At 38.3% G+C, this 23507-nt stretch overlaps 1 protein-coding gene across 1 annotated transcript in view; it reads left to right on the top strand.

The window, feature by feature from the left end:
- Positions 1-23247, top strand: part of IPO8 (importin 8) — a 40878-nt gene extending 17631 nt beyond the window's left edge. Inside the window, exons 12-25 of the mRNA XM_063309291.1 lie at positions 41-157; positions 1090-1179; positions 1905-2070; positions 2925-3085; positions 4133-4258; positions 4572-4638; positions 5890-6015; positions 7383-7480; positions 8842-8937; positions 10717-10937; positions 16669-16874; positions 17522-17746; positions 18508-18624; positions 20129-23247. Coding sequence (XP_063165361.1) covers positions 41-157; positions 1090-1179; positions 1905-2070; positions 2925-3085; positions 4133-4258; positions 4572-4638; positions 5890-6015; positions 7383-7480; positions 8842-8937; positions 10717-10937; positions 16669-16874; positions 17522-17746; positions 18508-18624; positions 20129-20223 — 1911 coding nt within the window. The 3' untranslated portion in view covers positions 20224-23247. The remainder of the gene's footprint in view (positions 1-40; positions 158-1089; positions 1180-1904; positions 2071-2924; positions 3086-4132; positions 4259-4571; positions 4639-5889; positions 6016-7382; positions 7481-8841; positions 8938-10716; positions 10938-16668; positions 16875-17521; positions 17747-18507; positions 18625-20128) is intronic.
- The last annotated feature ends 260 nt before the right edge of the window (positions 23248-23507 follow it).

The raw sequence follows: 23507 nt of genomic DNA, 5'->3' as shown, positions 1-23507 counted from the left end.
TTCATTTCTTTACTTTTCTGTGTATGTGCTATTTGTTTAGGTGTTACCAAAAATGATGGCATTTTGTTACCAGATCCTCACTGAGCCCAACATTGACCCTAGAAAGAAAGATGGGGCATTACATGTGATTGGATCACTAGCAGATATTTTGCTGAAGGTAAAACAGCGAAATTATGTAAAATGCATATAGTCTTATCTCTAGAGATGTAGTCTTACATGTAGATGCCTGGGCTTCCTGATACTTAAAAAACCTCATGAAAGAGCCCAACTGCATATGGGTGTCCCTGATTAAAATGTCTTTGTATAGAAGGAGTTGAAGGAATTGTCAGGCTGGGCAGGAACTGATCCTGTTCATTAACATCCAGGACTTAGCAAAGTAGGCTTTGGTGATGCCTTGTGGCCTCTGTAAAAATTGCAGGTTAAGTTTGTCTACTGGTTGAACAATGCTCCCTGCAGAAAGGTGTTTTTCTTATTGATTGTATGTGTTTCTTTCTTACTCCACCTCCTGCCAGACAGGAACCAGTTCTGACAGTGAATGTCTTTGTCTATAACTTGACCCGTTTAAGTGCTGCTTATGTATTTAGTTTATAATCTGCATTGCATGTGTTAAAGCCTTACAACATTGGAAGTCCCTTCTGGCTAATTCTCATATAAGGAATTCAGCTTTGGGTTATATTGTGATTGCATATTCCTGTAGAGTTCTTAATGATTGGTCATCGCAAAGCCACATTTATGCGTACATGTCTTGTATAAGTACTCATTCCAAGTGGGGTTCTAAGATATATATCTATTCAGTAGTTTGGTCCTCTGCAGGCTCACTTGGTTGGGCTGATGGCAGCAGCAAACACTATCACTGCATTGTGTTAGTTAGCCTCAGTAATGGGATATTTTAAGTCTTTTTATTTGAGTGGTTTCAATTTTATATTTTGGCATCTACTTTTTTCTTTGCTGATATCATTCCAGGATGTTTTCTAAAAAATTAATTTGAAGCCAGTCTAGCAGTTTAATTTTAAGAATTACATGAGGGTTACTATATGTTAAAATGGAGACAAAGGCACTTCTTTTTGTGTTGATTATTATTCCCATTAGAAAAGCGTATTCAAAGATCAGATGGAGTTGATGCTGCAGAATCATGTCTTTCCATTATTCATGTCAAATCTTGGATATTTAAGAGCAAGAGTAAGTGACTAGAACATCTGCCTTTTTCCACGTTGATTTGAGTTTACCTGCTCATGCATGGGGATAAAATAGATGTTTGATTGTAGACAGAACTAGTAATGTGTTTAGCAGAATACACATTAAACCTTACTCATTCTCATGCTGAGGCTGGGAAGGTTGAATTGAGGGGCTGGCACATTGGGACAAAAATTACATTTTCCTACTCCCTTTAGCATAGTGTTTGAGAAGGAAAACCCCCGCATGAGCTTTTGTAAGATTGGGCCAAATAATATGCTGTGTATTTATACATTTTAATAGCTGATTTAATGGCTGACTGTTCCCAGAAGACCCTGTGAGATGGTATCTTGGTTATTTTATGTGGTTGTAGTTATTTTATTTGCTGTTACTCAGAAAAACATAATGGGTACTTCCAGTCCTTCATTTCTATTACAGTCTCTCGTGTTTCCTCTAAATTATATATGGAAGGTGAAGGATAGTATTCTATACAGAAATGCCTTGAGCACAAAGAAGGATCTCTTTGAATCCTGGGCTCGATTTCAATGCTGCTTTGTTATGAATTTTTTTGGTGGGGGGTGTACAATTGTGTTGTGGATAAGACTGCCTTGAAAATTATATGGCAGGATATAAATCTACTAATAAATTCAGAACTGTTAATACACAAATGATTTCTCTATATAATATCTGATCTTGAATAGTGTCTGATTTGCTTTTTCCTTGTGCTGCAGTCCTGTTGGACCCTTCGTTCATTTAGCACCTTAAAATTTCACAATGACCTCAATCTAAGGAATGCAGTTGAGCTAACAAAAAAGAGCTTGATTGAAGACAAAGAAATGCCTGTCAAAGTAGAAGCTGCCATTGCACTTCAGTCCTTGATAAGCCATCAGGAGCAAGGTTTGATTTTCACTTTCCTTGGTTGCCCACTGTTGTTCCTCTTCATGGACTCTTTTAATTCTTACTTTAACTTCTCCTTTTGGCACTTAATTATTGACATTCTTTAGTTCTTCCTTTTTTCCTGTCCCATCTTCTTTGTCTCCTTTCCCTACCATTACACTATGCATTATATTTTTCTGGCACCCTTCTTCTAAATCTCACTTTTGAAGGTCTGCTGCTTATCTCTATTCATTTGTCCTTCCTTCCTTCCTTCCTCCCTCCCTCCCCCCCCCCACTCTCACTTTTTTGTCTCTACTTATAAAACCCCTTTCTTGGTTTATGGATTACCTGTTTCTTCCTGTTTTTTCAATATACTTAAAAATTCATATTAAATTCTTTTGGCTTCTATTTTTCCTCTTTCTTTTGTTTCAGTTTTTGTCTAACTGGCTATATATTTAGATGTGATTGAAGACAGGGATTGCAATGTACAAAGATAATAGTTTCGAAGTGTTTTAAATATAATAAATGTATTTGTATTAGAGTAAGTCCTCCTGGTGACTTCATGGATCCATGAATTTAGGGTTTTTGGCCAACAGTATGGAAGTGGTTTGCATCTCTTCCTTACAGGATGACTTTTTCAGGTTCCAAATCTAGCATTCCCTGATAATGCAATTCATTAGACAAAACAGTGAAAAAGAAGTACTGTAGGTGGACAGGTAGAAATATAGGGCATTATTACTGAAGACAAAAGAGGGATACCAAGTGCAATTAAGGGCTCATTTGGATCTTGACTCAGACAAGCAGATATTTGTCTCATAATCTGTTCTATCTATTTTAATTTTTTCCCTATGTTATTTTTATATTTTTTTTTTTAGCAAAGGAGTACATTAAGCCCTACATCAGGCCTGTTATGCAGGAGCTGCTGCTTGTAGTTCGAGAGACTGAGAACGATGATCTTACCAATGTAATTCAGAAGCTGATTTGTGAATACAGCCAAGAAGTAGCAACAATTGCTGTGGAAATGACGCAGCACCTGGTAAGCAAGGGTAGGGATTCCCTTTCGGACGAAGGCTTCTGGTGTCTAATTCGTGGCTATTTTGTAAAGCAAAGTTTTTTCAAAGGGAGGTGTACCAGCCAGCCTGAAATGATCCAATTATCGCTTTAGATTACTGAAGGCTAGTCTAGACTTAATTTTCCTGTCAGGAGGAAAAGATTATCATTGATTTGCAGTGGAGAAAAACATACTTGTTAAACCTACCTCCTGTCCCTGAAGACTCCAGAATGAGAGAGAAGTGAGAGTTCTTGAAGTAAGTGCCAGACAATATTTTATTCATGCTTGGGTTTGACGGAAAGTTAACACTTAGATTCTACACAGGCAGATAAATGTTTTGCACTTTGAACATACTAAAAGAATATTCTTCTTACTTTGTTTTAAAAGGGGCTAGCTAATCAGTTCAGGAATATTTTCAGAATACTGCAAATATCTTGTGATCAGCCCTGCCTTTGTTTCCCTTTTGGATTACCCTTTTCAAACATTAAGGTTTTCTGTTCTAATTTTGAAAACAGTGAAAAGATTATAATTGGCTCCTGAAGTTTCTCCAATACCTCATCTGATTGTCCTCTTTTCCTCACTTGACTCTTCAGCCATGTACTTGTTTTTCAGACAGTTTAATCCCATAAATCTTAAATCTCTCTCTTACATGAATCCCTTAGGCAATATTCCCTAACCCGAATTTTTATCCAGAATTGCAACAGTGCCAAAGTATGGAGTTTCATCTTTTCAGTTTTCTCCCTTGCTGTTCACATCTTTCTTTTCTCTTTCTGTTTTAAGTGTTGGACTCTAAGCTTAATGCAGCAGAAACCAATGTAAGATGACATAAACATGGATGACGTGTTAGTGGCCTGCTAGGGTACCAGGCAAAAAAAACAAACAAGACTAAGTTGTTTCTTGGGGGAAATCAAACCTCTAATCAGGGTTAATCAAAATGCAAATTTTTGATTGCTGGATTTTGAAGTTGATGCAAGGATTTTGTGATTATGATGTCAGTCATTTTCTCTGATGTTCTGCATTTAATTTCTTTAGGCAGAGATTTTTGGTAAAGTTCTTCAAAGTGAAGAATATGAAGAAATGGAGGATAAAACTGTTATGGCCATGGGGATCCTGCATACAATTGACACAATCCTTACTGTTGTGCAGGACCACAAGGAGGTGAATCTTCTCAACCATTTGAAACCAGAATTCAAGAGTTTTCGCAATAAGAAGTGGTATAGACATTCTTTTAGTAAATGAATAAAGCGGTAAACAGTGCAAGCCAGGAGATGGCACTGTAGACTTACCAGCTGTATGAGACTTTTGCATGCAACTTTCACCTAGTAATAATATAAAATACTTTAAATAAGGAGGAGTTTTTGCTTGGCACTTTGGTTTAAGAAGTCTTTTTGCTTTAGAAAAGTTGCTTATTTAAGAAAAAATGTCTTTTAGTGTAGGAACTTCACTTAAGCAGTTTCTTTCTTTTCTTCAGATAACTCAACAGCTGGAGAGCATTTGCCTGCAAATCATTGGCCTTGTCTTGCAGAAACATGTAATAGGTACTTTGAAAAGCCATCTAGACAATATTTGCTTTCTTATTTAGTATGGCAGAGAAATAAATTATTCTCTAATTTGCTGTAATCAGTGATACAGCTCCTTGTCCATTTTTTCTCATCTAGATTAGACTTAAACCAAGTTACTATGAATTCATGCTATATTATTTATTCATTATTAGGATGCAACATGTTCTATAGCCAATTTAATTCTGCATGGAGAGAGGGGTGGGACGATGGAACCAAAGACAAGAATGTACAACGTTGCCTGTGGGGCTTCAGTTCAAATTACATTTGAGTCACAGCCTTCCTCACTAATTTTAGATAAGATGCTATCTCTTAGCTTCAGTTTTCCATCTGTAAAAGAATATTAAATATCATTCCTATAGGGAAAACGTGGAGGGTAATTCTTGAAGTAGCAGATTTAGAGGAAGGCGACATCACCCTCAGTCAATAGCCCGTTCCTAAGGCTGACTGCTTATCTTTTGAATTGTTCTGTAGAATGTGGATGGGCTTTGGGTAATTCTCCAATAGTGGGGAAGTGTTGCTTGGTTCCTCCCATCTTTTCCCCGTTATATCACTGAGGGTAGAATCCCATTGTAAGTGCCTATGAGCAGGAGAGGTGTCCTTTGGTGGGACCGGAGGGAGAGAATGCCGTCACTCATGGTAACTCCTCCCACCACATTCGCAGGTTCTCATAATCTGCTCCAGAGGTGACTCAACCCTCCAGGGTGGATTTTAGGATCACAGAGGTGCTGCAAAGAGAAGGAGAACTAGCTTAAGTTTAAATAACCTTATCTCAGAACCAGCTGTCTTTCAAAAGCTTTCCTAACTGTATTCTAAATCATTCCTGCCTTCTTTCTAAAAATCTTGAGGTATGCTTTAATTAGAAGTAGGCATATATATAACATCAGGTGCATCAGTCAACTGAAATTAGATCTGGAGGCATTATTTATTCCATGTTAGAGGAAATTTAGGGGCATATTGTTTAGCCATAGGGAATTTTGTTTTTGTCTCACTATCCCTGTTGGTATTTACCAAATGTAGTATTTTGATTCCAGGCTTAAACAAGCCTGTGCAATGCCAATAAACGTGAGGCTTGCATCCACACCAGCCCTGGGAAATATGTTGTCAGAATATGTTACAAAGATCTTTCCTAATTCACTCAAAATAGCTTCCAATAGGTTAGGTGGCATTTGCAAGCATTCTTTCTGGATCTCTCATATCTGTTTGCTTGGGGTTTTTCCCCTTTTTCAGAGTTCTACGAAGAAATTCTCTCTCTAGCATACAGCTTGACATGCCATCTTATTTCACCCCAAATGTGGCAGCTCCTGGGCGTTTTATATGAAGTATTTCAACAGGATTGCTTTGAGTACTTTGCAGGTAATACACTTTGTAGTTTGCTCAAAAGGAGCACCGATCGATAGTAGAAATAAATTGGATGTAGAATAATGTTGGCTGGCCGTGGTTTGGGAAGTTGCGATGGAGTGTTTCAATTGTCAGTTTGTCTTAGTGGAAACACATTGATTTGTTCCTCAGTGCTGTAAATTCAGAGTTAGATTTGCACAAGAATCTTGTGTAGAGTTATGTGTATTTAAAATGCCCAAGTTGAACAGGTTTGTGTATTGTGGTCAGATTTTGCTAGTTGTGGGGAAGATCAGGGACCTATTCAGGTTTTGCCCTCTGAGCTATTCAAAAGTTATTCAATGATCCATCTACAGTGACTTTAAGAGTCATCCCACTTCCAGCTTGCCCATGCCATTCACAAGATTAGAAATCTCTGTCACTTCTTTTTTATACAGCGATATGTTATATAAATACAGAATCCAAGAGTCCTTGCTCAAATTGATAACAACAAAAGAGGGAGAAAGAAATGGATATGAGGCAAACTGAGAAAAAAAAAGTACATTGTTTAATTTAGATAACAAACAGCAAGGGAGAAAGCTGAGATTCTTGGGATGCCAAATTCTGTACCCAGTCCCATTTTACATCTTTCACCAGAAGAGTGGGTTTCATGAAGGCTTGGCTGTTTTCTTGTTCCTGTTGAAGGCTTCTGGTGATGGCAGGGAGGAGAAGTGGTCTCAGGCATGGCATGGTCATGATGGGTTTATCTGTCTGCTGGCCTAGCATGCAAATAGAGCTTCCTGGGTGAAGAGATTCATTCAGATGCTCTCTCTGAATTTCCTATTGATCTTTGGTCTTCCCCTTGTCGGAGTGGGGCGGGGACTGGAATGAAGAAATAATCCCCCCCCCCCTTCATGCCCAATGCGTTGGCCCAATTTTCTTAAAAGATGCTTTCTAGCAACCGGTCCACGCTGATATAAAAATGAAGGTTTAGCCCAGAATAATAATCTGCTATGAATAAGTTAGCTAAATGTTAGCTAGCTCATTTTTCCCTTTGCCTTTATTTGCTTCACATTATTTGATATGTTGTAATGGATAGAATGGCAAGTTTGTGCTGGGGTTCTGAGGCTCAGCTGAGGTAAAAGGGTTATCAGGAGTCTTTGGGGGAATAACATGGGATCATGTCTTGTATACGTTCCTGAAATGTTTAGAGGAGGGCCAGAATAAATGTGATGAACATTTTTTACAACAGATCCACATGTCATGGCTTTATACATGTACTAAATATAGGATTTTCAAGAATTACAAATTAATTTAGTGGGTGGCCATAAAACAAAGCACGGACCATTCTGTACAGTGAATTTATTTTATTCTCAAAGTGAACTCTTTTACTTCTCTCTTTCTAGATATGATGCCTCTATTGCACAACTATGTCACTGTTGATACTGATATTTTATTGTCAAATTCCAAAAATTTAGAGATAATTTATACTATGTGTAAAAAGGTAAGTTTTGCAGTTGTTCATACTTGTATCAACTGGCTGTCCATTGTGAATGTGAGAATATGAATAAAAAGTATGGTTGGATACTTTTTAAGCCCATTAACTGAACATGTTTAGCCTTGCTTTCATAATAAGTATTCAGTTTTTAATTTCATCTTATTATGCCCTTACCTTCAGCATGTGCAGTGTAGTGATTAAGGTGTTCTGTTTGGGCCAAGAAGCCTTACATTTAAGACTTAACTGTAGCTGTCATGGGGGTGGGGAAACTTGTGAGGGGAACAATTAGGAGAGACTCGCAGAAATACAACCTTGAACTTTCAGAGAAAAGGTGGAACACAAATGTAATACAGTTATGTAAAGGCTAGAACATATAGAAACAAATAGAACATTGTCTTCAGTTAAATTTCCAATTTTGGTAACCAGGAGCTCACGCCTGCACCTTCTTTTCTGCTGACAGTATCCATGCACTATTTATGTAATGGTTAGAAGTGGATATTTTTTAAGCAGGAATTTTCTGAAAACTTTTGGGGAATGTCTTCCATCTGAAGGAACCCTTTCCAGCCCTTTAGTTTCTTCCATTTTGCCATATAGTGCATTCGTATTGTACATGCATAAGAATATTTTTGTCATTTTAGGTGTTATAAGTGTATGGGTTTTTGCTGCTTCTGACTGATATGGGTTCTCTTGTCAAATGCCCACTCTTGCTTCCTGCTGAGCAAAATATGGATAGGGTGGGAGAACTTCCTGCAAAAGGCTCTGCCTTGATTTGTTTCGTTTGAATAACGAGAGGCCGTTTGCTCTCCCCAATATTTCTTCTGCTTGTAGCTCGTGGAGGTCTGTGCAGTGTAGATTGCTTTGTGTGGGGATTGATGATTTTGACTCACACATTTTGGATTAAATGGCCTTTTGCTCTATTATACCTCTATGAATCTGAGAAACCAGACCTGAGAACAGAATGAAAAATGTGGCTTCACCTGCCTGTTACTCACTGATTCCTGTTGAGCCTTCTTTTTTAACAGTTCTTACAAAGTGATCTGATCTGACCTGGAAAATGCTGGTCCTAGTAATTGTAATTATTGATTAGGATTATTGATTGGGGAATTCTGGGAGTCGAGGTCCATACATCTTAAAGTTGCCAAGGTTGAGAAACACTGATCTAATGATTTCAGGTGTCGTTCAAATGTCTCACTGGCCATTCAGAGAAGTCACACTATATTAGAAAAGGTGTTGTCAGATATTACATGAATTCAGTGAACCAGCTTTTTAAAATGCAGTGTTGGAGTATTCTTTTTATCACCAAGAAAAAAATGTCTATTTTCTCAATGAATCTGAAGGCTTAAAATGGTCTTTGATTATTTTGGTAGGTCCTAACTGGTGATGCAGGTGAAGATGCTGAGTGCCACGCAGCCAAGCTCTTAGAGATTATTATTCTGCAGTGCAAAGGAAGGGGTATTGATCAGGTAATTATTGATTGGAAATTTTTTTTCTTTGCCTAGATTGTAAGGTTCAGCCAGAATCTTGGAGACCTGTATGTCTAAGAAAAAGGATTTAGGAGTGAAGCTTGTGCTTTGCAGAGAGGCATTTTTTCCTTTTGATGCAACTGGGAGGAATGGGATTGTCTCATACTCAGGGTCCAGCTTGACTTGAAAAGGGTTCCTTTTTCCTTCTCACTTGAGCCATCAAGGAAGTGGGTTTGGTTTAAAATTTTTCTAGCCTGCCTTTCCTCAGTCATATTCAAAGGGATGAATAAGAAAAGAAAATTAAAATATCACTGTAATACAAGGATCCGCAGAATGTGGGAAGGATTTCTGAAGGGTTCAACAGATGCATGAAAGGAAGTTTTCAGCTGAGTTAAAATAACATTCCATTTGATCTTAAAGCATCTAAGGCCCCAGGACTTCCTAAATGGAAGACCTTCACTTCTTGTCAATATTTATTTACAAGAGGGCAAGACAGCCTCGGTGCGCCCTTTGCTTTGGCTATGCTGTGGAACTGATTTGTGACGTCCTTGAAAGTTAAGCTAAGTGGAAGTTGTGTGGATCATGTGAAAACTCCCTGAACATGGCATAGCTGTGGCTCTACAGAGTGGGGGGGGGGGCTTTGATAGGCTCTCTCTCTCTTTTTTTTAAACATGCTCAGGCCAAAGATGGCAGTGGTTCCTTCTTCAGGGTCTCTATAGGCAACAGGAGGGTATGTCACTAGTTCCCTTAGAGCATTCCTGACAGTTGCTCAGAGGGATACATTAGGAAATGCTTACTGCTCTAGCTAGTCAGATGGAGTGAGAAGGTGTTGAGAGGGTGAAGGAGGACCATGGTGGGACAAACAAGGGAAGGAACTAGTCACCTAGTCAAGAGAAGAACTGAGGATGGCAGGGGTGGAGGCTTCCTCCCCACACCAGTTGCTCTTGATTTGATGACAAGGGTTTATTTTCTGCATTCACCCATCAGATGGCGCCCAAGCTTTGAAAATGAAACCCAACTGCTGCCATGAGAGGTTCACGGGTGACATAAAGGTAGTCCATAACAGCACTTGGGGCTTGCAGATGTTCTGGAATACAGTAGCCGTTATCCTGAGTCCACATGGTTATTGAACAAGGATGATGTTGTCCAATGCATCTGGACAAGGAACATGAGATTGCCAAACCAGGAGCGCCAGGTTTGGCCTATATTACATGAATATGGATTGTATCTTGAAAAAAAAGATCAAGTTCATCGAGGTTGCATAACCAGAAAAGTTGAGTTTCTTGACCAGCAAACAATTAAGGAAAGCAAAGTTTGGTTTCTTTTCCTTAATGCCCCCCTTTTTTTCCTTTTAAAAAGAATTTTCTAGCCATGGGGTGGAGCAGAAAGGAGAGTGATACTTCCGTTCCTGACCTCTGACAATCTTACACAGCAGTTCCTCTGGCTTCTGGTATTTCCTGAGGCAGTAAATCCCAACAGCAGTCATCACAGTGCCTTTAAAAGGAGAGAGAGAGAGAAAGGGGGAAAAAACAGCTGGATTTTTTTAACAAACAGAACTCTCCGGCCACTGTCCCATCCAGTTATTACAAAATATACATATCCTTCAAGGTCGTTTAAGGAAGTGTGTGCTACCTCGCTGAAATAGAATTGTAACTGATTTCAACAAGAGGAGGGCTGATTCCTTTTTTAAACAGGACCAATATCTGAAACATTTCAAATTATTTTTCTTTTTCCCTTCTCCTTGCTGCTTCTCCCCGTATCTCCTGTTTCTGTCCCTAGTGTATCCCGCTGTTTGTAGAAGCTGTTCTTGAGCGCTTAACGCGAGGAGTTAAAACCAGCGAGCTCCGCACCATGTGTCTCCAGGTTGCCATTGCTGCTCTCTACTACAACCCAGAGCTCCTTTTGCACACTTTAGAGAACATCCGGTTTCCTCATAACCCAGAGCCAATCACTGCGCAGTTTATAAACCAGTGGATGAATGATACAGACTGTTTTCTTGGGTAGGTGTATGGCGCCTTCTTTTTCAACACCTTCAGGTTTCTTGGAGAATAACCCTTTGACCTTACTTTGAAAGGAAATGACAGGATAATTTTACTTGCTTCCCCCTCCCTATCCCAAGGTGTGGTATAGTGTGAAATATCTTGTGGTGGCCCTTGGAATGGCATGTTTTAAAAAAATAAAATAAAATTGATACGCTTCTCTTCAGAGTACAGTAAGAGCAGAGCTCTGCTGTTGTGATAACTTTACCTTTCTCCCTCCCCAAGTGGCATTCAGTGCATGGAGCTGCAGTTTGAGCTCCCCACTTTTCTTGATTTTAGCTGTAATGTCAAGTTCGGAAGGAAAGCATATACGTTAACATACTCTAGCTAAATTAAATCAGGATATTTAAAACCACAGTGCATTTCTAATGGGAGACTGTTACAGTTGGCTTAATTCATTCATTTTATAGGGAATTGGCTGAGTTTCATTAGCTGGACAACTTGTCATTGGCACTTGTGTCTTTGATGTTCCATACCATCAAGAACATTTTGTCTTTTTAAAAAGCAAATTGCTTTGTATTTTATTTTCTAAACCACTTAACTACTGATGCCTTTTAATCATAGGATGTGTAGCTTTTGCTCTTGGCTTTGGCACCATGGTGACTAAGAATAATCCAGCTATGTAAATAAATCCCAATCCTACTAATTTTGTTTTTTTTCCCCTAAATTAGCCTACTTTCCAATACATGTTACATTTCCCTATGTATATTTTCAAAATCACACTGCACTTTTTGGTCCAGATTGATTTCCTCAGCAGCTTATAATTAAAATGTGTGCAGAGATGCCATTATAATTAAGGATATTTTGTGGTGTATACAGAGAAGGGCAGTCTCTCTTGCGGCTCACAATGTGGTCTAAATTCAAGGTTCTTCCATAGAGGGGGAAGAGGGGGCTGCAGTTGGGCTCAGAGGCTGCTTGAGAGTCAGGATGCCAACCAAGACAATCAGGCTTTCAGCAGAAGTGCAGGGTTGTCTTGCGATTCTTTTCACTTGTTATAAATTCTTATATCCGAGCTATCTTTAATAATACAGATAAAAAAATGGTAATTAAAGCCCAGCAAAGCATCAGAGTAAAAAGCTTCCAAAATGGGCTTTTTCAAAATTTGAAAAAAGAACAAATGAAATATTCATAAATAGTAGCAAGAGCATAATGCAAATAAATAGGTCAGAGATACCCATTGTGAGGGGGAATTCCAGAATCTGCAAGCAGCTGCAGAAAAGGCTCTCCTTTTTTCCTGCCAAACTTTTGGAATGCTGATGTTGGTGAATTGCACCATAGAGCTTCTCTAGGCCATCTTGATACTCAGTCAAGCTCCTATTAGAGTAACTGGTTCTTCGGATATGCTGATCTTCACCCATTTAGGATGTGTAAGTGATAACCAACCCTGAATTATGCCTGTAGATGAAACAAGAAGCCCATGGGGCTGTCTTTGCAAAGAGAGTGACATGATCCCATTTACCAGCTTTGATTAATAATCTGGCTGCCTCAGCTGAAGTTTCTCTGGACACTTTTCAGAAGCAGTTCATATAGGAAATGATTGCAGTAGTCTAGTCTGGATCACCTAGTCTGTTCTGAGCTCGTGTCATTTCCTCATGTCATTTGAGGAAAATAGCTGGTTCTTGCTCTTACTGTGCCTGAATGTCTGAAATTTGGGCCTGTTCATACATTAACAGTGAGGAATGAGTACCGTGTGGATGTGTCCTGTGACATAAGTCACCTTGCAAGATGCCTTTAATGATATGAAGGTTAATTATATGTGAGTGGATTTGGGATGATAGGTTAGTGGAAGAGCCATTTAAATGCAGAAAGTCCCATGTTTGATCTCTGGAGTGGACTATAGTGGCATTAGTTGACAAAGCGTAGATTCACACAAGATGTAAACTCTAACTTCACGTCAACAAAATACAATTCCTGTATTTATATACCATGCAATTCCCAAATGCATGGACCATATTATGCCTTAGTCTGGTGGCCTGGTTCACACAGCATGGGAAGACAATGGCTGTATACCTACAACATGCAGAACAACATATTATCCAAATTGATTTTAGCATAAATTAGCAAAAAGTCTGACGTGTTATATTAGAACTAGGGAGTATTAGTATGTAGCTGGTTTTGTCCATCTTCAACTTAAGCTCTTTGCATTATCTCTGATTTGCCAGAAAATATCCTAAAATACTGAGACAGACTGAGGACATCTCCTCGTCATAGTAAGCTCCTGAAATTCTCTCCTTTGCTGTCTCCTCTGGCAAAAACCATAGGAAATTATTAGCATTATTATTTAATATCTGTTCCAGCCACCCCATCCCCAAACATACTATCTTCTTCTGAATTATTTAAAGCATCATCTGATTGTTGCTGCTTTTTAAGAGGTGTGGCATCTTTCCATTTTAAACTAATTGCTGGATCATCTTAAAGGGACATTCATAGGCTGAATTTTATTAAAGGTTTCCAGTAAAGGCAGCAACCCTAATGTTTGTTTTCTAAATATTTTTTCTTCTTCTTTGCCTCCTCCTCCCCCAAAAGATCTATTGTTTTTTGCTCCTCTATGCTATGATCATTTACTAAGTTTAAGTCAGCATGAAAGTGCTCTTTTTCAATCCAATTCAGATTAATCTCTCTGTCTATAGGTGACTCTAACTCATCATAATTCACTAGAGGGTAAGAGATTTACCTCATTAGTAACTCATATGTGTGTTAGGCAGCAGACTCCTTCAAAATATGATAGATGAACCCCAGGAAGCTATGCTTGGAAATAACTGACTTCACAGTTTTACAGGGTTGTAACTGTTATATTTTCCCTAGCATTTTTGAGTAAAATGAAAAGTACTGTTTTTAGAATACTGTATTTTGGCTTTGTTCCATGTAACCCCCCCCTCCAAAGATACTAGAATGCTTTTTTTAAAGGTGCATTCTTATAATTAATTTTTGAATTGGATTTAGTGATTTGTGCAAGCCTTTCCATAAAGCAGTGTGGCTGGAGGATAGTGCTGCCTCGCCTGGAAAAGGGAAGGATTTTCTTTTGGGAGTCATAGTGCCTGCTTCTCCACAATGTTTAGAAGCACTGTACTGCTCACAAAACCTTAAGATGCTCCCAATTCAGTGTAGGATTCTGCTCTAGTTTTTTTTTCTGAATCTTACCCTGGCCAGGTTTTGTTGCCTCAATTATATCTTTAATAGGAATGCCCATAATGAAGATTTAAGAGTTGCATATTGAAGAAATGTATATCTTGTGAACTGCCAAGGGATGAAAATGGAATGAATAAGTAAAATACATAAAATGCCTAAACTAGATGGGACTTTATAGCATTTTGTAAGGCACCACAAGTTTAAATGTATGCTGTTTATGAGAAACATATATTGAAAATATCTTTTGGAAGTCATGAACAAGTAGAGGTATTAATACTTTAAACTGGCCTTATTGTCAGTCACGTTTTTCAACAACTGAATTACTGCAGGAGGAATTTGGACTGCCTAAAGTTATGAAATAACACCTCTTTTGATTTCATAATTTATTCCAGATGCATTAGCAGTGTCTAAAACCCTTAAATAATTGTCACTATAGGAAGAGGCTTTTAATTATTCTAAGTCTCCAGTATATTTTTATAAACAATTAAAGAGTGTTACTAAGATGGATATTGGTTATTTGCAAGAATTATGAAATGAAGAGTTTGAACATCCCATCATAACAAATTAATGGCTAAGGGACTTGAAGAATATTAAGCATATTTCTTATGCTCTTAAGGTGAGACTAATTCAATAAAATACTTTCTTTCATGTTTACTGGACACCCTGGAGAATGATTTAAAAGGGCCTGGTATCAACTTCACTGTGCTAGAAGTGTAAATTGGGTGAGGGGACACTTTGTCATATGATACAGACGTATCTTATTATTGTCTGTGTTGGTATAATATCCATAAATGTGATAATATGGTTTTATAGCAGTCAGTATGATTTAAAGAAATGAATGTTCTCTTGAAACTTGGAACTTGTCACTATATCAAGTATTAGGAATTTTTATAGACACAATCAAAAAGATCGTTCCTCAGTGCTTGAAGGACACTGCAACCCCCAATTTATAATATTGAATTGTCAATATGTGTTTGCTTATGGTTTATGAACTGGTTCTCAATTATAATAGATTATTCTGTATAGTCAGTATTTAATTACATTTTTAAAAACTGGAATGAATGATTTTTATATATAATACAATTTTTGTTCCATTTTCTTGTATTTAATTCTATGGATTTTGCCCTTTATGTTTGTCTTTCTGTTTTCCTTTTTCTCTCTTTTTGTGTATAAAACCAATTTTAATAAAACAGAATGTTTTGAGTGATACCTTTGGTAATTAAACAGTACTTTGCTGTTGTAATTTCTTCATTTAATATTATATATTAATATATTTTTTAAAATTATGTAAGGGTTATGAAATATCCAAATATATCTAGACAGGTAGTCCTCACTTGATGATGGTAATTGGGACTGGAATTTCCATCGCTAAGCAACGCAGTCATAAAGCACAACATCACATGACTGCACTGCTTAGCAAACAGAAAGCACTTCTGGTTGCTGTTGTTAAGTGAATCACCACGGGTCATTAAGAGGATGTCATGTGATTGCCATTACGACCCCCTGCCAGCTTCCCCATTGACTTTGCTTGTAGGAAGCAAGCAAAGAAGGTCACAGATGGCGATCATGTGATTACAGGATGCTGCAACATAATAATTGTGTGCTGAGCATCCAAATTGCAATCGCATGACCACAGGGACGCTGCAGCTGACATAAGTATGAGGATCAGACATGGGTACCCCTTGTTCAGTGCCATGATAAGTTTGAATGATCACTGAACGAGTGGTTGTTAAATGAGAACCACCAACTATATCTATACAGATAGATAGTTATAGATATATCCCACATATTCATATATCTATATGTATGTGTAAATATGCACACACAGACATACACACACACAAACATATATATATATAGTGTGTGTATATATACTGTATATATGTGTGTGTGCACATACAAACATGTTTCATTTAAGCAACACCAGGAAAATAAATAAATAAGGTAAAAAAATGTAATAAATTCAACAGTATTATCAAAAAGTAAAAAAACAGCAAAAAAATCTTTGAAGGACAGAGATCCTAACTGGGTATAGTAGATCTCTTTGAAAAAGAGTATTGTCATGAGCACTGATGGTGAGCAGGAGGGGGCCCCTATCCAGGGGGGAAAACGCATGCGTAGTAGCGAGACTTTGAGCTGTCATTCAAAGAGACACAGAACAGACCTGCCTTGACTTTTGGGGTTTATCTGTATGGGTTTTCCCACGCTTCTTCAGTTTGTTAGGATTTTCTGTCTAATGTAGCAGTAATGAAACACTAGAGACTTATTCCTCGTCTCAGCGTCGTTCCTGCTTGTTAGGACAAGTATTCTCTTATTGTGGTATTGTCTCTAAGAGAGCTTTGACCAAGGCCTCATAGTTCTTATTATATAGATGAACCCTAGAATAGAACTTTCAAAGTTGACTGTAAAGAACAGGGAGACTCCCCAGAAGCCTCTACAACTCTCTTCTCAACTTAGTATCCTCCAGATGTGTCTGATCTCATTTTTCACAATCCCTAGCTAACTTATAGAAAGCTATTCTGTTGGGTGGATCAATTCTCATCAATGAATTGCGTATGTTCAGTCTTCATGACAGGAAGATGTGCATTATTGGACTGAGCATCCTCATGGGACTGCCATCTCGACCTCCGGCAGTAGATGCTGTGGCTGCCCAGATTGTCCCATCAGTCCTCCTCCTATTCTTGGGGCTAAAACAAATGTGTGCCACCCGGCAACATACAGAACATGAAGAGCATGGAAAAGCTGAAAAGAATGATGCAGAAGATAATGGTATGAGCAGACTGTAATTTTTTTAGTGCTATGATAAGCATTTATTAATTGCAAAATTAAATTAATCTTAATTATAATAATTATAATACTTACAATACTTATAATTCATTTCACTTGTCCCTAGAGGGAGGATTTGTGTTTTCCAAATATTTTTGAATATTCACAAGCATACGTATAAACTCCTTCCCCTACAGGAAAACTGTAGATCAGGCTAGCCAGAAAGTTATTCTCTTAACTACAACATTTTTTTCAAATGTAGAACTTTATTCTTTTAACATCAGTCCATTGCACCCCCTCAGTCGTGAGACAAAAATCTCCCTATCTTTAAGGACAAATCTGTTATTATTTCCATAGCTACACGGTGGCCTATACTGACTCCTCAGGAGAAGACTTAGGAAAGGTTATTTCAAAAGAGTTTGGTGATAATTCAGAGCTCTATTAATCAGAAGTGACTTTTTCCACAAATTAGCCTTCCTTGGTTTAAAAAAAACCAATTTGTTTTCATGATCACATTTACCAAGACTGTAATTTAAGGAATGTTTGTTCATACAGTGCTCCCGGGAGGTATCACTAATTTTGAAACAGTGCTTTTTGCTAAAAATAAGTATCTTTGTCTTCCTTGTATTTTCTTTATTCTTGATTTGCAGAAGAGATTCCAAGTGATGAAGAGGAAGTGAATGAAGCAAGTCAAGACATGCAGGAGAACCATGCCGGTGGCAGTGGCGATGCAGGGGATGATGATGAAGAAGATGACGACGACGACGACTGGGATGATGAAGCATTAGAAGAAACTGCTTTAGAAGGCTTCAGCACTCCTATTGATCTAGAAGATGGTGTGGATGAATATCAGTTCTTCACACAGGCCTTGTTAGGTATAGACTTTTTTTAAAGCACAAGTTCTTCCCTTCTGACTTTTCTAAGATTACTATTATCTTTAGTTTTTTTTTTTAAAAATCCAGCTGATTTGAAAAACTAATATTTATTTATAAACCCCTACATCAGTGGTGGAAAACCTGTAGCATTGCCAGTGTTATTGAAATACAACAGAATGATTGGTTATGCTAGCTGCATCTGAGGACAGTCGCAGGCCAACAGCATCTAGAAGTTCCCAGGTTTTTCTGTTTGTGGGCCACAAGATTAATTGGTGTTCAGTAGAAAGCAGTTCCGTATACCACATAGCTGTATACTCAGTTCGGCTGAGTGACAGTCATCAGCCAGGAGATGTTATATTCAGGTTAACTGTAATGTTGACTTTCAAGTTTAGAAACCCAGGTTCAAATCTTGCTTGGCTATGAATCTCAGAGGTTGAGTTAGGGTAAATACCTACTTCTCAGGTAACTTGCCACATTCAGTTATCCTTGATGGTTAAGTGCCCTGAGAATCTAGGGGCAACAGCAAGATATAATATTGTTGACAAAGAAGTTCAGGTTTCTGGAAATAAAGCTGTTGGAACAACTGGTCTGTTACTGGAGATCAGTCACTAAGAATATTAAAACAGTCTGTCTCACAGATAGCAGAAACCTTAGCTCAGTGCATTGACTTTAAAAGTAGGTCTCTCTGCTTGACAAAATGATTGTTTGATGATGTAGAGTGGGAATTTGGCACTTGAAAGAAACATCTTCTGTGTTTTTAGCTATACAAAGCCGAGATGCTGGATGGTACCACTTGTTGACAGCACCACTCAGCGGTGATCAGAAGACTCAGTTGCAGGAAATCTGTGCATTAGCTGAACACCGGAGAAGCTCTGCAGGTCAGGTGCAAGAATATTTGCAGAAAGCCTACAAACTAAAGTCTATCAATGGGAACTCTTAGTTATTGCAGCCCTGTAAAATAATCTAAACTGTCCCAAGTTAACTTTCTTTGCTTTTGTCAATTATGAGAAGCTTTTATATATAGCACACTGTTTGAGAGGGAAATTTTGGGAGGTGTGGGGTGGTACTTCACATGCTTTTACTCCTTTCAAGAGAACAAGACCAAGACTAGGAGAAGAAAAAGAATGAATCCTCAGTGAGTCATTCCACATTGTGGAGGTGGGTGTCAGGGAGAGATTAGTGTAGGAGCCTTATAAGCCTTATTGGACATTAATTTTGTTTAGACTCAGCTGACATGTCTAATAGCCAAGAAATAACCCGTATCTGGAGAGACATGGGATTCATGATCTATGTATGGCTTAATGTATAAGAATCTGGAGGCAATGGTGGTTTAGGGAGACACTGTAAACATGCTCTCCCTAAACCTCCCCCCCCCAACCCTTCACTACCTACCTCTATCACCATTTCCATAAGAAACAACAAAGAAGCTTCAGAAGGATGTGGGGAATCCAAATACACAGCATGTTTAAAAATTCCATATATTCATTTGTTTAAAAGGGTTGGGGGGGGTTGCCTCATAACTACTTCTCAGAATAGATTAGACATTCAATCTTGGGACTACAGTTCAGTGATACAGCATGTGCTCTATATACAGAAGTTCCCAAGATCATTCCTTGGCATTGCAAGTTAAAAGGGTTAGCTCATGTTGGTCAACAGTTAAAAAAAATAGGGCTAGATGGAAAAATAGTCTGACATGGAACATTGTGTGTTCCTTTATTACAGTTTGACATGGGTGCTTTATGTTAGGTCCACTTATATGTTCATCACAATGCCCAGTCAGTATGTGGAACTAGTGCAACCTTCCTGAGATTCCCCAACCTGGTTCATACTCCAGATTTCAATTCCTAGAATTCCCAACAATGGCGATGGTGCCTGAGAAATGCTAGATGCTCAGTCCACCCCTCTGGAGGATGCCTAGATTGGGGGAAGTTGAAATAATATTTAGTTTCACATATATGTATATTTCCAAACTTTTTTGCAAGTTGAAGATGTTGAACAATTGATCTAGAAGCAACAACAGCAGAGGATTCAAATAGCTGTTTAGAGGTTCTTCAGAAATTACATATAATTAAAGTATCCGCTCAGAAGAGATTGGAAGTGGAGTCCTTGGTGCTCTCTGAACCTTGTGGTTTTCTTGCAGACGTTTCATTGCCAGACTAGGCAACATCTTCAGGGCATCTTCAGAGCACTGAAGATGTTGCCTAGTCTGGCAATGAAACGTCTTCAAGAAAACCACAAGGCTCAGAGAGCACCAGGGACTCCACAGTTCAACCCTGAGCTACAAATATTCGCTTCAGTTGAGATTGGAAGTATCATTGGTACTGCATAAAGATATATTTGCAGTCTGTCTCTTAATATTCACTTTCTTTCTTTTCAATTTAGAATCAAAGAGGATAGAACAACAAACAGGCTTCACATTTGATAACAAAGGACTGGTCTCTGGATTTAACTTTGGCAGTGCTCCAGGAAGCAACTGAAGGGGAAAGGAGCTTAAAGAACTGTGCAAAAATATTTCATTATTAAAAAATGTGACTTATGAACAGGCAAGGGAAGGTAATCAAGAGGTCTGCAAGTTTCCCCTTTGGAAAAGGCAGTAGTTGACCCTCTTCCCCCCTCATTAAGACATTGTTTCTAACCAGCTGCTGTAATGTATAAATTCTCGTGGGTATTTTTATAAGTTGTTGGACTGAAAAGAAAGCATCTGTCTCCTCTTCTTCTCCTTAGGAAAGGGGGAACCAGCTGTTTGAAACTGAATGGAATTGCATTTCTCAGGTTTTTGCCATGTGAAATTGAAGGGGTCCTATGGATAACAGTGCCTTCTGTTGTATATGGATTGCCCAACAAAAGAATTTTGGAGTGCATTGCTTTTCGTTTAAAAAAAGAAAGGTCATATAAAGGGCATAATTCATGTCTTGCTTTCCATATTCTTTTGTTAACTTTCTCTAATGAAATCATGGCTGTATTATGTCAGTCACATGTTTCAAAGTTAGCTATAGAAACCATTGCCACCTCCCTGCATTTCTGTTGGCTTCTGGATCATGCCTTGTTGAGTTACCAAGAATATCTTTATATTCACTGCTGTTACCAGATAGCAAATTTTTAAAAAATTCTTCTTCAGAGTGGCCAGGCTTTATGCAGTTTTCAAACTTCTTGAAACACCTTCCTTGTTTACCATGGAATCGATTTGCATGTCGTGAGATGCTCACTCTGCTTACATGGGACCATGGTCTAACCAACTAAGATTCCCTGCATTGCCTAGAATAGATGCCTCAATCTGGCATCCCCCAGGTCTGTTGGGATTAGGTTTAAGATAATGTGGGAGTCTTGATCCTAACACATCTGGAGAACACCACTTTGTAGAGCAAGATTAATAACTGTGAGCAGAGCTTTTTTGTTTTCGTTTGCCATTGTTGACCATCTGAACAATCCAAGGGTTCTCCGAAACAGTTTTGAAAACCATTGCTTTAATAGTACTAAAGGCATTGTGAATCTTCAGCTCTGGGTCTTTTGAATGTGGATCTAAAGCTATTTCAGTGCTGTTGTGGATTTTGTGTTGTATCAGTAATGAGCTTGTGGACTATGTAAATAGTTGTCAGCTTTGTACTATTGTTGTTTTGAACTCTTTCAATTACATCATTATCATTCCTCTAGCTATATTATTGTAAAATTCTAGACTTTCAGTAATTGCATTTATAGGTCTTTGACCTGTATCCAGCAACTGAGTTTCATTTCCTTCCTTCCCTCCTTCCTTCCTAGTTGCAGCCACATGGGAGCAAAGGGGGGAGGAGTCGAAATGACACACACAGTGTTGTTGATCCAAGCTCCCCTTTTCTATATGGGTCATGACACTGCATACATGCCTCCCAAAAGACATTGTGACATAACACTGCAATGCCTGCAGGTGCCATCTTTCCTTCCTTTATTTAAAACACCATTTTTGCTTATGTTTGCCTACCTTTGTGTTGGAGAGCAGATAAGATCAAATTCAGTGGCTTACCTTGCACAGATAATATTGGGGACAATGGGGACTGGACTGAATCCTTGCATTCCAGCTGTCTATCCCTAAACAAAAACACTGATGATTGTCTTTGAGCTTCTTTTCTCCATAAACCAATTATGGTTGCATCTGTTTTCCATATCCTACTAGTGAACTTTACATTTCTCCAAAATAGTTTTTTTCAGGAGCACAAACTCCCAGACAGACAGCACACTTGTAGTTATGTAAGCGCAGTTTCCCCCTTTTAACATGGACAGAAGAATGGGAAGGGTCACAAACGTACTGTACATCAGTGTAGTTGGAGGGGAAGGCATCGCTTGAGGCTGTGTGCAGTCTTATCTGATTTGATACAGGTGCCTATACTCCCTGGGTTCTAGTATCAAGAATCAAATGCCGAATGAGATGTGAATCCAGCTGATCAAGAGAAAACTTGGGGAAAACATTTCTTTTCCTGTGTTCTTTTTACTTAGATATCCCATGGGAATGCAGGCTTCAGCATTAAGACAACTTTCTCAAGCCTGGCACCCTCCACATTGGTAAAACTACAGATACTTGGCTGGGGATGATTTGACATGTAGTGCCCTATATCTAGAAAGTGCCAATTTTAGGGAAGATTATAGGAAGCTAAAATACTGTGCCTTGTATCTTTAAGGAGAAATATAAAACATACTAGTTTGGGAAATGAGCGACCTAATTTTGGTACAAGAGATTGCTTATTAGATAGGGATTATGTTGGCCATTTCTCCAAAACAATCTTGGCATGTCAGATATGGCATCTATAATCACTTGTCAATGATGGACATCTAAATGAGGTCTTGAATTGAAACACCATTTGCTTTCCAGTTCAACTGATGATTACTTTTTTCCTTAATAGTCTGTGTCTGAAAGCAAAACATTGCCTTAATGCTCTTATAGGCTTTCACAACTTGGATTGAGCAAGGTTGCCCCATATGCTTTGTGTTTAGGTTTTGTGTATATGTGTGCCTGCATGCATTCTCTCTCTCAGATCATCATTCATTAAGTTTGTAATAAAAGCCTGTCCTGCTAGCTTGGCTTTCTGCAAGAGAATCAAACTTCCTTCTCAAACTGCAAGCTTAAAACTACTTCACACATTACAAAAGCAAATCTGTATTTACTGCAGTGAATTGGGGCTTCCAGAAAGACCATTGCTTGCAAGCACCCGACAGTCACATTTAGATGTGATGCTTTTAGGGATACATTTAAAATATGTTAGATACAATTCTGAATTGCTCTGGATGAAGAGGAATTATAGTGCGAATATTATTTGGTTTACCACCTAGTACAGTATGATGAGCTTGTGCCTCCATTTATCTTTATTTTGGTTCTTTACTAATTCTGTGTTTTATATCCCAAAGAAATTTCCTGTAAATGTTTTAGCTCTTTGGATTTAACCTAATCCGGTTACTTCATCTGCCTTGAATTTATTGTTGTACAGTTGATAGACCAGAGGCATTTGCTAGACAGTATTTAAGAGAGCAAGAGGGAGAAAAAAGAATTTGTTGCTCTAACTCTTTGAAGTGGATTTTTGTGCAAATATGTTTGCAAAAGAAAGTATATTTTTATTTGTTTGTATCTATATGTGAAGGGAATCCACTTTTAAAATATTAAGTAGCTGCTTAATTTAGGTTTAGGCTAAATTTAGGCTGCTGCTTCATAGGGATAACAGCTTGTCTTTTTAAAATCCTTTTAGTTTTTGTGTATAAGATTCAAATTGTCTTCCAGGATTTTGCCCAGATTTATTCT

This window comes from Candoia aspera, chromosome 7, assembly GCF_035149785.1.
Source record: "Candoia aspera isolate rCanAsp1 chromosome 7, rCanAsp1.hap2, whole genome shotgun sequence".
Lineage (NCBI taxonomy): Eukaryota > Metazoa > Chordata > Lepidosauria > Squamata > Boidae > Candoia > Candoia aspera.
This window is presented reverse-complemented; position numbering and strand designations above follow the sequence as displayed.